A 15,985-nucleotide genomic window follows, 5' to 3' on the forward strand; every position below is an offset into this window, starting at 1 on the left:
AATAAATGCATTACAAAGACACTGTACTTTCTTTTTATGTTCTATCAGACAAATGATATCAATTACTGGTTACACATTAAAAGATGCCAATCTTAAATTATATTTCATATGTAAAATTTCTATGCTGTAAAACTTTCAGCCAAAACGGAAAATACTGAAAATAGTCTTTCCTAAAAGAAAATCTTCAGAGTGGAACAAGTGACAACTTTAGGGTACAGACAATATTCAGAGTAGCCTTTAAAAAAACATAATACACATTTTGAAGATAATCAATTAAAATAACTCATGGTAATACATTTATTGTATCTATAGAAAATCTTAACAATGGTTATTTTTGGTATGCTATCTAGCTTTAATAATAAAAATAAACTCACTGGAAAGGTGTTTAGACACAGTAGTGTAAGAATGCACTGTTGCCTTGGCCAGTGGTGGAACAAATAGATGGATTCATGGAAGAATATAGCAAATATTAATGCAGTTGCTATACCTGTAACACTTATTAGAATAATTCCAATGTTTCCCAAAGCTGCAATAAAAATAACAATGTTAAAGATTACTACATCTGTAATATACATTAGAACAACTTAAATGCTTCCTAAGACTGTAATAAAAACTAACTGTTAACAATTATTAAATTAATATAAATAACGACACTATTGTTGTATCTGAGAAACAGGGTATAATCTGCACAGTATATAAAGAGAAATAGGCACATGAGCCATGTATTGTACGAATAAGCATAATATCAGTGGCTCTAGTGTTAAGACAAACAACAAGAAAACATCAGTATTTAAAAATGTTTGAACAGGAAACATGAATCAGTATCTACAAGTGTTAAGACAAACAAGAAAACATCAGTATTTAAAAATGTTTGAACAGGAAACATGAATCAGTATCTACAAGTGTTAAGACAAACAAGAAAACATCAGTATTTAAAAATGTTTGAACAGGAAACATGAATCAGTATCTACAAGTGTTAAGACAAACAACAAGAAAACATCAGTATTTAAAAATGTTTGAACAGGAAACATGAATCAGTATCTACAAGTGTTATGACAAACAACAAGAAAACATCGGTATTTCAAAATGTTTGAACAGGAAACATGAATCAGTATCTACAAGTGTTATGACAAACAAGAAAACATCAGTATCTCAAAATGCTTACATAGGAAACATAAATTAGTTTGTACAAGTGTTACAACAAACAACAGGGAAATATCAGTAGCTCCTAGTGTTAAGACAGGCAAAAAAAAAACACATCAATATCTCAAAAGGTTTAAACAGGACACACAAATCAGTATCTACAAGTGTTACAACAAACAACATAAAAATATCAGTACTTCCATAAGTTGAGACAGACTACAGGAAAACATGGATCAGCATCTGCCAGTGATATAACAGACAACAGGAACAATGAGCCAATGTCCTCAATTTTAAGACCAATAACAGGAAAGCATGAATCAGTCTTCCAGTGCTAAGAAAACAAGAGAAACATGTAAATCAATACCTAAGTATTCAGAACACAGTAAACACTTTCACATGTTTTTCAATACCGCGTATCAAAGAAACACAATATAACCATAGACAACACCCAGACACTAAGTAGGGAAACAAATATAAACAAATGCAAAATTAAAGAAACACTTCTTATAAAACAACTCAAACCAAAATTAAACCAATATAAATGAACACTTTTATACCTATACTAATTAATAATCTAACACCAAACTGAAATGCCCCATACAATCCTGTACCCATTTATACTCTCATCACTAAGACATGTGCCCAGCAACAATCAGTTGGAAACTCTCTCTTTGTTAACTTGGAGATGAACCAAAAAGGTCAAAACATTATTCTCTAGTTTATTAGTAAAAGTGTTAATACCCATACCAGCCATTCCGAGATACATTTTTACTTCAAGTGGGTTTCTTGTCATCACAAAGAAAAGTAACATTTAATATCAATGCAAACACACAGAATATTTTTTCTTTTGAAATAATGAGTAAAATTCTATCTTTTAATTAAAAGTATCACAAAGATTCCAATATCAGACTCCCCTGACTGTTAATTACATCATACAGATGGTGATTACAATTATCAAACAAAGAAAAGTCAAGATTTCCAAATTTTTCCATTCTTCATAATGAAAAATTAGGTAGTTATGATCACAAACAAAATAAAAATAACTAAATTTTAATTATGTTTATTACTAATCAGGTATGAATATTTTACTGTTTCTGTGGATCTCAGAATTATTAAGTGATCAATCACCTGTAGTTTCATCTTTCACTGAACACTTGAGAAATAAAACTAACGTGGATATGACACATTTGTATTGCATTTAATCGACAATCACAATATGATTATATATTACATAGAAAAATCATTAATATTTGGAGAATTTAATTTGACTTATGTAATTCTGAAGAATCATTATTACAGAATATTCAAGTTAGGTATATGTATAGTCAAAATTATATTACAAAACATTAAGGTGTTACATTAACTACCTACCTTAGAGATAAACTTACAGCTCCTACAGTTCATACCTGTTGGGAATTTTCTAAAATTAACATGGAACTTTCTAACTGATTTTACATTCAAAGGTTTGTTGGCCTAACAGAAACTAGACTTCACTGATAGTGACAATAACTTACAAGAAATGAATTGTATGTATTTGTGTGTGTATGTGCATGTTACATAAAGACAACCAGAGAGCACTGAACTTTTAACCCATAAGGTCTACCACATAGCACTAAATTTTAACCTATAAAACTGCCATGTAGTGCTAAATTTTTAACCCATAAAAACTGCCACATAGCACTGAACCTTTAACCTATAGATTAACATATAGCACTAAACTTTTAACCCATAAAGACTGCCATCTTAGAGAGTTTTCTATAATACCCATGTGCAAAGGATTGGTTCAAATGATCAATTCAATACTGGAAAAGGAATACTGGCTATAATTCTGAATTTACTATGTGTATTTAAAAGTTTTAAATGTACAGTACTCACACACACACACATCAGTTGATTCATGAACATATGTATTCAAATTATGTCTTATCAGTTGCTGATGCCAGTCTGACTCAAACTCTGATGAAGTGAGACAGAAAGCAATATTCATGTAATGAATGAAGATACTTACATCCATCATAGTTTACACAAGATAAGTAAATAAATTTGGAATTTTAAAACCTACAAATAAAACAAAGTAAGGAGACAATGCTGAAGATATTACTTACTCAAACCACAATCCATTACTTTATTAAATGTTGTAGTATAGAGCCAAAATAAGTTGGAGTAAGTAATGCATCTCCAAAGTTGGAGTAAGTAATGCATCTCCAGCCTTGTCTCCTTACTTCTTTTATTATCATCTACATTTGCAGGTTTTTAACTCCCCAATTTTTTATTTCTGTTGTCTGCTGGCTTATTTTAATGCTCAAATATAAGTAATGGATTACTTGACATGGCAGTTCATGATGATTTACTGTTACTATTGACCACTTGATCCCATTAGTTCAAGATGTTAAATGTTATGCTGTGGTTGGAGTATTTATAATTTTTATGTAACTACATTCTCTATACACAAGAGGAAATCCTCAACAGCTATTGCAATTGAAATTCTTTTAGGTATAATTATAGTAAATTAATGTACAAGAACTTGTGAAAGATCAAATAATTCAATCAAAAGGATTTGACCTTGACTCCAAAACTGTAATTCAATCTCAAATTGGTCAAAAGATGGAGTTATAGACTAAAAGTTTGTAAATGAGAAATCCAAAGCCATTCTGGAAGCCAATGCAGCCAATAATGCATAGCAATGAGCAAATATATGCCTGAAATGAAACAACCTTCACTGAGCAAATTCAAAATGTTACCATTAGAAAGCTTTTTCAAATCATACATATATATAAAACATCACTTTTAACAAACCTTGTGCTTTTTATGATAATTATTCATTGAGCATGTGTAATAAAATTTAGCATTATGTGTAGTTTTTTGTTTGTTTTTTCCACACCTTTACATAATTTAGGGGTTGGCTCATGAAAACAACTGATTGTATTCAAAGCACTGAGCATCTGTATGTTACAGCCATCTAATGTTGTTTTATTATTGGCTTGTAAATCCTGTTTCATCTTATACTTAAGGTTTTTTTAAAGCAGTACCAGATATAAGAAAGCTAGTTTCAAAAGATAACATTAGCACCATTTCACTATAATAAGGATGTTTTTTGGCTTAACCAAAATATATAAGAAACAAATTGGCTTTCAATACCCCTTGTGATTTTTATAATACCTTGTTTGGTATCAGCTGGGATACCCTGCCCATGCATAGAAGTTATGCAAAATCATGAGTAATGGAAAGATTATGACATGAAAGTTGCTTTCCTTATATGTAATTGTAAGAAATGATCATAAAACTGCAAAACACAAAATATGAAACTGGAAAAAAAAAATTGCAAGTACTACTGCATGGACCCAACAAATCTTAATGTCAGATTTTGGTAAAGATTGATCAACGGGTGGCAATGTATTGGTAAGAAATGCAAAAATGCCCATAATGAAACAAAACTGAAAATTTCTACACCCCCATATGGACCAAATGAACTTCTATATTAATTTTAGTGAAAATCCATTAATGCTCTGTGATATTCAGACAGTATTATTAGATTCTACAAAATATTTGGGTGCAACCTACTGTTTTTGTTGTATGCTTACAAGAATAACAATATTAATTACAAATAGCCTCTGCTCAGCAGATTTTTCTTCCCATATAAGTCTACCATGCATACTTTTCTATATGTTCACAGCATTAGCAGACAATAGTAATGGTTTTAAAGTGTTGTTTGAACTGAATCTTCACTAATTAGGGCAGTTTTACTTGAACATTTTGTTAGGGTTTTGTGAAATTCCTTATTATCCCGATTAAGAGCTACTATTGTGATATTGTACTTACATAACCTATAAAGTCGTTGAAATGCATATCTACAGATTTGCATATTGTATATGAATAACATCTATAGCCTTCAAAATGCATATTTACAGTTTTACTCACTATCTCTGTACATTGTATTTGGTATTTACTTTCATCTACTATAAACTGTTGCCAAATAAACAGTGTTAGGTAAAACATAGTTAATAATTGACATCAAATACATAATGTTGAACAGCACTCTGTACAAGTTGTAGTTTATACATTCCTATACCCCCTTCCCCCATACAAAGTTAACCATACATAAAAAATTTAATAATTATCTACTCTACTGTGACACACAAATTGCACTATGATGATGAAATGGTAAAGATAAATTAATTATACAATTTAACTTAAATATAAAATGGGAATAGTTTATTTTAACTTATGATGGTGTGATATCATAAAACATTCTTAAATTATTCTAACAATTATATATATACACACACACATACACAGCATAACACAAATACTTCATAATTTTGAAGCAAATGTTGAGATGTTTGTAAAACATGCTAAATGTACTAGCTTACCATCAAAGACTTCCCATACAGTAGGAATGTAGTTCATATCTAGAAGTTCTGAACAATTCATTGTACTGACTCTCATTCTGATTAGTCTCAGAATTACATAATCTGAAACAAGAACATTGGTAAATAAATGTTACGTTTCATACTAAAAGCACTGTACATTAATAATGTGTTAAAATACAATGTAAACACAAAAATCATCAGAATACGGTTTAAGAACACATAAGTCAATTACTAATCATGTATAGTTGTGAACAAAAATATAAGTAACTAATATATAATGCACACTAACTGTGCAAAAATGTGTTTACAGAAGTTCAATATTATTGCAATACATATATTCCAAAATATGTACATATGATGTTATCACTGTTTAGAATTCAAACTTTTAAATCTTTGTCAACATTAAATAAAACAAATTTCACAAAAGTTAGCAATTGTTAGTTTGATCAGGTTATTATAAAATTGGTACTTCCTATTAAAACAATAAGTACAAAAGTTAATATTGTACACATTTAGTACTAAACTGCATTCAAATCAGTTCAAATTTATATCAAAATTAGACTAAAACTGGTCTGTCAATCAAAACTTAAAGTTTACTTTATTTTCAAGTATTCCTTAATCTTAGCTACAATAAAAGAACTAAAGATGAAAATACATACATTGTTCTACAGTTAATGAATACTAGAACTCTGATCACTTTGCATAATAATACAACTATGCACTAAAACTATGTAGAGATAAAATGGACACTTGTATTAAACCTTTAACTGGAGTTACTTTAAAAGTGCATGGAATTTCTTCAAGTAGTACATTGTACACAGCACACCTGCATGCAACTACTTCATCAGAAGTCAATACATTTTCAGTGCATGAAAATGTAAACTTTAGATATGGTCTTACCTCTTCTCACACAAAGCTAGAATCTTGCCATGCAAAGATGAAGGGGTTAATGCAGGCGCACGACATTGAAACCAAGAGGAAAGCAACCATCAAGAATGAAAGTGTGTGCTACAGGACAAACTGAAACACTGAACTAGTTCTAGAACAGATATACTCTTTACACTTATTACAAAAAGGATATGCACAATTGTAATTCAATTTGTTTAAAAGCTTTAAAAGGCTTTCTGTGGCATAATGTTAATTATTATAACTTGCCAGGATGACTAATGGGTAAGTTCAAACATTATGGCCATTTTCTAATTTCATATCAAACTAGTTGTACTTCTAAAAGGAATCAAATTAAGAAAAGGTCTAATTTATGAATTAAAAACTTATATAGTGTTTAAAAGGTCAATGGCCTTAAAAAAAAAACTAAAACCATTTGTAAGGTCGACAGTGTCACCATTGCCGATGACTATCCAATGTTATGGGTAAACCTTGGGACAAAATATGTTTAAAATGGTGCCGTCATTGAGAGTCGTAATGACAGCAAGACAGTAAAATGTGGCTTATTGTGACCTGAGTGTCATACAGACAACACATTGATGCATCAGTCAGGGATAAAAGAAAACGAGTTATAAAACTGTGACCAATGTGTAGTCAAGTCAGAACAACTTCCTCTTTCTAATTCTTACAGAAACAAGATGGCCAAAGTCAAATAAAGGGTTTTTATTTGGAAAAGCTCATTTTAACATTGCTCACTCCAGTTGACTGCCAACTGGCATGGAGCTGAGGCTTGAATACAGGACCATAGTCCATGTGTGGAACAGGCACAGCAGTAATAGTGCCAGAGCAGAAAGACTTAGCTGAGGTGTCAGCGAGCTCGTTCCCATGAATACCAACATAGTCTGATATCCAGAAGAACTGGATAAAAGTAGATGTTAAAGGAAATGGGTCAGTCAGTTCTGAATATTGGTGAGAATAAGATGAGAACTGAAGTGAAGCGATTCCAGGGCTAACAAAGAGCTACGTGAATCAATATAAATAGTACAGTTCATGTACTGCATAGTTTCTATGTGATCTAGGGCAAGAGAAATGCTGTACAATTCAACAGTGAACACAGAAACTGTAGAGGGGATTCTTGGTGCAACAACCAAATCACGGCAAACAATGGCAGAGCCCACAGAATCATTTGATTTTGAACCATCTGTATAAATGGGAATGGAAGGATGGTTCAAAAGATGTTCAGCAAACAGAAGGTGCTACTTCCAATCAGAAGTATCTGTCTTCTTCAAATGACTGAAAGAAAGGTCACATTTGGGGATAGTAATTAGCCAGTGTGGGATGGGCTGATCTGTAGATACCATTATGTCATCCAAAGATAGACCCGATTCATCCAACTGCACCTGGATACAAAGGCTAGAAGAAACAATAGCAGACTGTCTATTATGAAAAACTATGGCCCACTGAGGAAGAAAAACACAACCCTATGAGGGATGCTGTGATAAAGATCAAAGTTTTGAAGCATACATTAAAGACAGTTGCAAATGACAAAAGTATAGAGGGGGGTTCATGGGACTCTGTGCACAAACTCTGGACTGGAGAAGTGCAGAAAGCCTCTGATGGTGAACAGGTACAATATTTTCAAGGCCAAAGTCCTGACAGAACCACAGGTCAGAGACCTATAGCCTAGTTTTGACTGAATAAGGGCACAAAAGAGTTTTAGCATGTAACATTGATCCTCCCCCCCAAGAGGTGAAAGAGATAACACAGTGGATGTTCAGTGCCCTTGTACACTTGACACATAGCTGCTTAATGTGTGGAATAAAGGTGAGCTTATGGTCAAATATACGCTCCAAGAACTTTGCCTCATGGACCACAGGAAGCACAACTTCACCAATACAGAGTTCAGGATCAGGGTGAATACCCCATTGACAGCAAAAGTGCATGCAAACAGTTTTGGAGAGAGAAAGATTGAAAGTGTTTGCTGTAGTCCACTTCAGTAAATGATTGTGGGGAGTTTATAGCTGCCACTCTATATACCTCATATTTGATGACTGACACATGATGTGGAAGTCTTGGACAACAAGACCGTTTGCAACTGTAGGTGGTAGTTATCCACTGATAGCATCAATCATTATAATGAAAGGTGTGCCACTCAAGACACAGTCCTAAGGGACTCCAAGTTCCTGTGGAAATAATGGGAAAGTGTCAAACCCACACAGACATGGAATCGTCAATTCATTAAAAAATGTTTAATAAAAATCGGTAAATTTCCAAGCAACCTATATGAGTGGAGGTCTCACAAGATACCATACCTCCACATTGTATCATAAGCTTTCTCAAGGCAAAAAAATACAGAAACAAGATGCCATTGCTTGAGAAAGGCTTCCCTGATTGATGTTTCAACTCGAATCAGGTGGTGCATGGTGGAGCACTGTATTCAGAACCCACATTGAGGGGGTGAGAGGAGGTTATTTGATTCGAGGAACCAAACAAGACAAGCATTAACAATCCTCTCTAAGATGTTACAGAGACAGCTCATCAAAGCAATTGGACGGTAGTTCAAAATAATTTTAGGATCCTTCCCAGGTTTTGTAAAAGGGAGTAAAATAGCATGGCACAAGGCATCAGGATAAAACATTCTCCTGCTAGATCCAGTTAAAACTATCAGAATAGCAAGAGAAGGAAAAGAGAGATGGCGTAACATCTCATAATGAATATTATTAGGCCCAAATGATGTACTTCCAGACCAAAAAAGAGCAAGTTTAAGTTCCACCAGTGTAAGGGAGTTATTATAGTCAAAGAGATGATCAACCCAAAAGGAAAGAGGCAGTCATTCTGTCTGTATTTAGATAGCTGAGATGAGGGATGAAGCAGAAGCATAAGATGCATGAGAAAAGCTTTTGCTGAGACTATTAGCAATGTTCTTGGAATCAGCAACTTCCTGGCCATCAGAGAACAAGATTAAAAAAGGGGCAGAAGGATACTGGCCACTAACCTTTTCAATTTTGTCCCATATGACTTTGAAACTGGTGGTAGAAGAAATGCTAGAGGTGTATTTAATCCAAGATGCCTTCTGGCTTTGATGTCTGATCTGCTATTTTAGGAATACACTGAGCAGTTGCCGGAACAATACAGTCAGCTACTGCTGCAGACAGTCATCTACTGATTGCTTACACACAATGACAGGATCAAGTTCTGAGAGAGCAATGAAAGAGGACCAGTTTGCTTGATCCAGTTCCACCGGGTCACGTGGATCAGATGTCATTGAACGTGGCCAGTCTCTCTCAAAATTATAGGAAAATGATTACTGCTTCATGGGTTATTGTCAGCCCTCCATGAAAAGTGGGAGAATAGTGAAGGGGGAGCAAACTGAGAGATCAATAGTGGTAAAGGACTGACTAGGTGCATGAAAATAACTAGAAGAACTAGTACTGAAAAGACTAGTTGTGATCAGAGAGCATATGCTCTACGAAGTGAACCTTTCTATCAATATCAGCACTTCCCCAGAGGAGAAGATGTCCATTAAAGTCCCCCTGAATGAAAAAGAGAGACAGCAAGTGTTCAATGAGAGCACCAAAGTCTGATTCATCAGACCAATAGTGATGGTAAAACTCAAGGAAATACTGATGGCTACAGCCTCCAAGGGTGTATCAAGTGGCAAAGACAAGATTGGCACATGCTGATCAACCAGCAATGCTACCCCACCATGTACTCGTCCATTACACGACCTGTCATTTCTCTACGAGGAAGATTACCAAAGGGCGACTGTATCAGCAGGTTTCAGAAATGTTTCCTGTAAAGAGAGGCACACGAGATGGTAAGAATAAATCAAATCCTTAATGTCATCTATATTTGATCAAAAACCTCGACAGTTCCACTGGATCAGAGTGGCTGTTATTATTTATGTGGAGAAGGTGGTGAAGAGATCTGTTTGTAACCATATTTTTTTCTTTATTGGACAAAGATCTATCAACCTCCATGGATCCTGCCCTGGGTCAAGTAGGCAGGTCTCTGTCCATGGACAAAGATTCCAATGACTGAGGGCATGAATGAATGGTCGATTTATTTCTCAAGGCCATAGAAGAGGATGGGCCCAAGAAAACACTTGAACCTGAAGGAAGTGAAAGATGGAAGTAGACTCAGAGAGAGCAAGATTAAGATGTTTTGCAAATGACACTGTTGGAGGCACAGAAAGATCTGTCTGCACTCACACTGAGTGAGATGCATATGTCCGAGATGGAGTTGAGGACAATAATTTCTTAGACTCTGGGTAGGTGATATTATTAACCGCCTTTAAGTGTCACACCTCTTTCTCTTCTATCCATTTAGAGCAAGAAATAGAGTAAGAGGGGTGTGGGCAACTATAGTTAACAGTATGGTTCCAGGTTGCACTTGTAAGTATTGTGGTCTTTACCACCACAACGAGCACATTTAAAAGAACCATGACATGTTTTTGAGTAACCAAACTGCTGACACTGGAAACATCTGAGAGGGTTAGGAATATAGGTCGTACCTTGCAGTTCAGATAACCTGCTTTGACTGTGGCAGGAGCACGTGGTGATGTTAACATTAATATCAGAACACTGGTAGGGTCAATATTCCATCTTTACAAATGAATATTTGGCACATTGCACTAACACATTGGCTGGTAAAATCAGCTAGGATTTCCAACTCAGGAATGTTCTCTAAAATCTTTCTCAATTATAACTCCTCTGGAAGAATTCAAAGTTACATGAGAAGTAACCTCAATGGGTATATATCTCCAATGGGCTTTGATTTCAAGAGGAATTTGGTATGTTGTGGTGAAGATGTTTCTACCAAAATGTCTCCAGAGCACAACTTCTTTACTGACTTTGGGGAGCCACTAAGTCTCTCTAATCCCTCTGAATGAAAATTGGAGACATATGCCCCAAGGATTTCTCAGATAAGGAATGGATAATCAGAAATCGAGGTGCAGAATCTGGCTGTAATATTGACTGTACAACAGTTGTTCATGTGTGGTCGTTTTCCAATGATCTGTGTTTTTTTTTCAATTTTCTTCATTTTTATTCATTTTGTCAGAAAAAGGAGTATCCATAATAAAGAACCTACATTTCAGAGTTCACTGACCCCACCCACCATGGAGCTCCACAATACTAAACAATGACACTGCAGAAACACCAGGGTTTTGTATAGCCCTATAGTCAAATACCAGCATCAGATACCATGTTCACAACACCTGCTGAGAATATCCAACACTGATACTTGGTTGACCCTAGCCCAAGTGGACCAGCCAACTGAACCTAGGAGGGCCACCACAAGGCTGCCCGTCTACAGGAATTCAAGGCAAAAGTGGTGTGTTAGGGTTGGACCCCTCAACCACCAGGATCTTCTCCTCCCCTTCATGAGTCACCATGCACAGCAAACACATGGATGGATGTTTACATCTCAGAGGAGGTAAACTGAAAGAACAGAACCTATCCTGGGAGATCCCCTTACTGAGGAGGGAGTAAAACTGATGGGTATTGAGAAACACACACACACACACACACACACACACACACACATATATATACATATACACCACTGGGCAAGCCACCTATGGTCTTGTGAAACAACCCCTCTCTACAATAAATGTTATGACACTAACAGTAAAGTGTGGACTTAAAATACAGCATACCTAACCAGTCTACACCCACCACAGAGTTGGATCCCATCAGCAGAGATGAAAAAAGAGTCTCTAAAAGGAAAATATAAATGATGTGATAAGACTTGCCCTAATCAATGGCTCCAGTGTAGAATTGCCATGGAAGAAAGATCATGATCCCCTGAGGAGGATGTAGCCAGATTGTACAGATAATGAGCACAGAAGGCATTGCAAACAGTCCACATTGTGGCATGAATTATATTTTCTAGAGGTTAGCAAAGGCAAGACACCAGAGATATGGTGATTTTAATGAGAAGAAATGTTACAGAGACAATGACATTCCATGAATAAGTCAAAATATGCCAGCTTAACAAGTTGACAAAACCAACCAGTTAGTGCAACAGGGATTAAATCCTGGGAAAGAAGTGGATTCTAGAGAAGGAATAGTTGGTAAGAAGAACCCCAAAAGGAGGCATACATACAACATAACACCATATGGAGTACACTGGACAAAGAAGTTAACTTGATCAGAATTGGAGTACAGGCAGGAGATGGAAGGTAAGGAAATGGATGTGAAAGGCAGATAAACTTTGTGGGCAGTGGAAATATGTTTTTCATGAAAATTGATAAATGGAATACACAGACAAAGGTTCAAAAGGAGGATGAAAAAGGGCATAAAAGATCACAATAAGATCTCCATCAGCTACTTCAATGGAACGTGGAGGTCACAAAACCCAAAGGGAGTGATAAAAAGAGGAAAACAACAACAAAAATAGATAAAACTTTATGAAAGTTGGAAAAATAAAGAGTGTTTGACAAGGCTACCAAATAGCTAAACAGTCAAAATGGATAAGCCTTTGTATAACAGTTAGGTGAAGAACTGAGAAAGATGAGGAACAAAATGCTAGAAAGAATGGAAACCACATCAAAGATCTCAAAAGCAAAAAGTAGACTTCTGGCTATAGTAAAGAAAGAAGGTCTTATGGATCTGCACTATGTGGTGTCAGTTCCTGGGCTAAGATGAAAGACATGACAAAAGCTATGCAGGAAGATGGAGAGGAGAGACAAATTGATGAATGATGTCCAACTGAGATTAACAGAACAGACTGAGATAAAGATAGGATAGGTTGGACAAGAAAAGGTTAAAACAGCTAGAACCACAGTTGCATTAGTTAAAACAGAGCTAGCATGAAAAATATACATGAACTCTGGAGAGGATTCAAAATGGGGGTTAAGCATAGAGGTGATTTCGCTTATTTTGATTCAACCTATTCACTTTCTGAGCTAGTGGGTGCAGAATGGGAGGTTAAAAAGAAAAAGGTTTGTTGCTCCAGTGGGGTCAAAAGCACCAATATGAGAAGACTCCAGCAAAGAGCACACCCACTAAAATAACTGTAGATCAAGAAATCACTATTGATGATGAGAAACCCACTGAAATAAAAATGTGAATTCTCTCTTTCTTAACCTGGAGATGGCCTAGGGAGGTTGAAACGTTGTTCTCTCCTTATTAATAACAGTATTAATACTCATAACAGCCATTTTGAGATACAAGATACCACTCTGAGGGAAAAATCCTGCCACATCAAGATGAACAATCCACAAACAAATTCAGGATGCCAGGAACATGGCAAGTTAAAACCACCATGTGGGCTCAGTAAGAGAGATCCAGAGTCTGATAGCACAAAGACTTGTATTGGGAGCCCTTTTGCTTAGTGATGTAAGTGACCACGATGGAATTAAAGTGTACTATAATTACAAACTCCAGGCTTTGTCACTCCTGAATGTTGTCTTTCTACTTCTTCAGTCTGCCTCCTTCCCTTTTCCCTCTCATGTTCTTTGCTAAGCTATATGATCATGAGATGTGACCACACCACCTCAGTTTACATTTTCGACAGTGGTCAGGAGATTTCAATATGGCCTGACAGCTTGTTGGATCTTATTGTGGGCCTCTTTGTTCATAACATGATCTTTATATGAGATGTCCAAGATATTTCTGTAGTAACCTATTTCCATGGCCTGTATTCTTCTTTTTAGATCTGCTGTGAGAGTCCAAGTTGTGAAGAGCAGGTAATCACCCTCCTCTTCATGAGAGGAAGGAAGTGGGACAAAGCTCAATGAATGAACCACCAAAAATTTGAGAATATTTATATGGAAAGAAGACTCCTCAACCTATCAGAGACTGGAAATCTCTCAAAAGTTGGGTTAAGCACCTTAATCCTCTAAAGATATGTCTGTAAACAGATGTAAATCCAGATGAAGTGGAGACAGCATAACTAACTCACCCCCACTGTGATCTAGTACCTATTTAACCACCAAGCAAGATAATCACATGACTAGGGAACAATAAGAATGTGAAGACAGGTGTCCATAATATCGAATTTGGTCCTCCAGAATCCTGGAGAAAACATCCACTGAAATGAGAGATAAGACTCCATAGTGAAGCAAGGGGGTTCTGAATGGTCTCCAATCTCCCATCTTTTTATGAGCCATGAAAAGATAGGAATGAAACCCTGGTTGTATTGACAACACTCATTCAATAGTCCCTTTGCAAAGTAGGTTATATACAGCATTGGTTATAGAAAAGTGAGAGGTGTGGGATCCTGTGGGGGTTGGAAGGAAATATGGGAATGGGAAAGAAGAAGGCAGGATTGGAACTGAAGGCAAAACCTCCTGATAGAACTTTGGATCTGCCATGAAATGATGCCACAAAGGAGAAAAGTGTAATAATCTGACCCTTACAGGTCTGGAAGCCTTTGTAGTGTCACCTATGATATTGGCATTGGTAAGCCCAGGTGCTGGATAATTAAGATAGGTTTGGGAGCACTGGGAGAAAGCTAAGGACTTGAGTGAGGAAGAAGATATAGAGAGGATGAGATAAACATGAGGCCAAAGAAGACAAGTAAGAATGTAATCTAGCCACATCAATCCTGGATTTCAAGGAATCAGGATGACCCCAATATATCAATATAATATTGCACAGGAAGGGGTTGACAGATTCTGCAGGGCTGAATAGGAAAATACACCCCACAGACACAAGTAATGCATCTTTCTCCACAAGTCCCAACAGCACATGAGCCAGGTATTAATGGAAAAGGCAAAGGCTAATAAATGAGTAGTGATGGAGCATGGGAGGGACATGAGTTCATAAAAAAAATTCAAGTGAGTGATGAAAAGCCTGTAAAAGTATTTGGAGGGAAGAAAGTTAACATAAAAAGATAGAGATGGAAAGGCATATCCTTGACTACTGATTCTGATTAAAATGAACAGTTGCTCCCAGATTTCAACCTCAAAGGGGAGTAGAGAATCTAGTTGTTAAGAATTCAGATATGGAATTCAAAAGTAATGGACTTCAAAGCACGTTGATCTAACAAGTGAGGAGAACAGGACATACCAACACCTTACTGAAGTTGGTCTGAAAATCTTTGAGTTTGAACCCTAATGTTGAGTGAAGGGGAAAAACAATTCAGAAGAAAGAATTATACCCAATAAGATAGGAGAGGCAACACAGAAAATAGAAATTGGTAAAATAATATTACATAACTGATTAACAAGCTGTAAAAAAAAAAGGAGCAGAAGGCAAAATCTCCTGAAAAGGCATAGATTGTGACTGACCAAAATAAGAATGTGCAAAACAAAAGTGTCCAAACTCTCTTCTCTTTGATTGTATTCATAGATTGTGACTGACCAGAATAAGAATGTGCAAGAAAAACAAAAGTGTCCAAACTCTCTTCTCTTTTATTGTATTCTTCTTGAGAAAGATCATCAGACTGAAAATGAGAAGAATTTTCTAGCCACTCATATGAATCTAGCTACCTACAAATTAAGACCTGTACCTCCTCTGCAAATAGTCAATTCTTAGTTCTGGAAAGTTGTGCCAGTAATGTTGTTGACTGTAATAGAAACTTCCATATTCAATACATTGAACTTCAAATTAATACTAAGTTCATTCAGAGTTTGGAAT

General features: G+C 35.7%; 1 protein-coding gene and 1 pseudogene across 5 annotated transcripts in view; one reads left to right on the top strand and one right to left on the bottom strand.

Annotated features, from left to right (window-relative positions):
- LOC143240180 (organic solute transporter subunit alpha-like) overlaps positions 1 to 15,985 on the bottom strand; it is a 68,309-nt gene that overhangs the window by 41,979 nt on the left and 10,345 nt on the right. For all 4 annotated transcript variants that reach the window (XM_076482231.1, XM_076482230.1, XM_076482233.1 and 1 more), the window contains exons 2-3: positions 5,514 to 5,615; positions 375 to 526 (exon numbers count right to left, since the gene is read on the bottom strand). In XM_076482231.1, coding sequence (XP_076338346.1) covers positions 375 to 526; positions 5,514 to 5,589 — 228 coding nt within the window. In that variant the 5' untranslated portion in view covers positions 5,590 to 5,615. The remainder of the gene's footprint in view (positions 1 to 374; positions 527 to 5,513; positions 5,616 to 15,985) is intronic.
- LOC143236584 (uncharacterized) overlaps positions 13,249 to 15,985 on the top strand; it is a 41,653-nt pseudogene continuing 38,916 nt past the window's right edge. Inside the window, exons 1-2 of the transcript XR_013019590.1 lie at positions 13,249 to 13,344; positions 14,059 to 14,091. The product of XR_013019590.1 is annotated as an uncharacterized LOC143236584 (transcript). The remainder of the gene's footprint in view (positions 13,345 to 14,058; positions 14,092 to 15,985) is intronic.

Source organism: Tachypleus tridentatus, chromosome 13, assembly GCF_004210375.1.
Source record: "Tachypleus tridentatus isolate NWPU-2018 chromosome 13, ASM421037v1, whole genome shotgun sequence".
Taxonomy (NCBI): domain Eukaryota; kingdom Metazoa; phylum Arthropoda; class Merostomata; order Xiphosura; family Limulidae; genus Tachypleus; species Tachypleus tridentatus.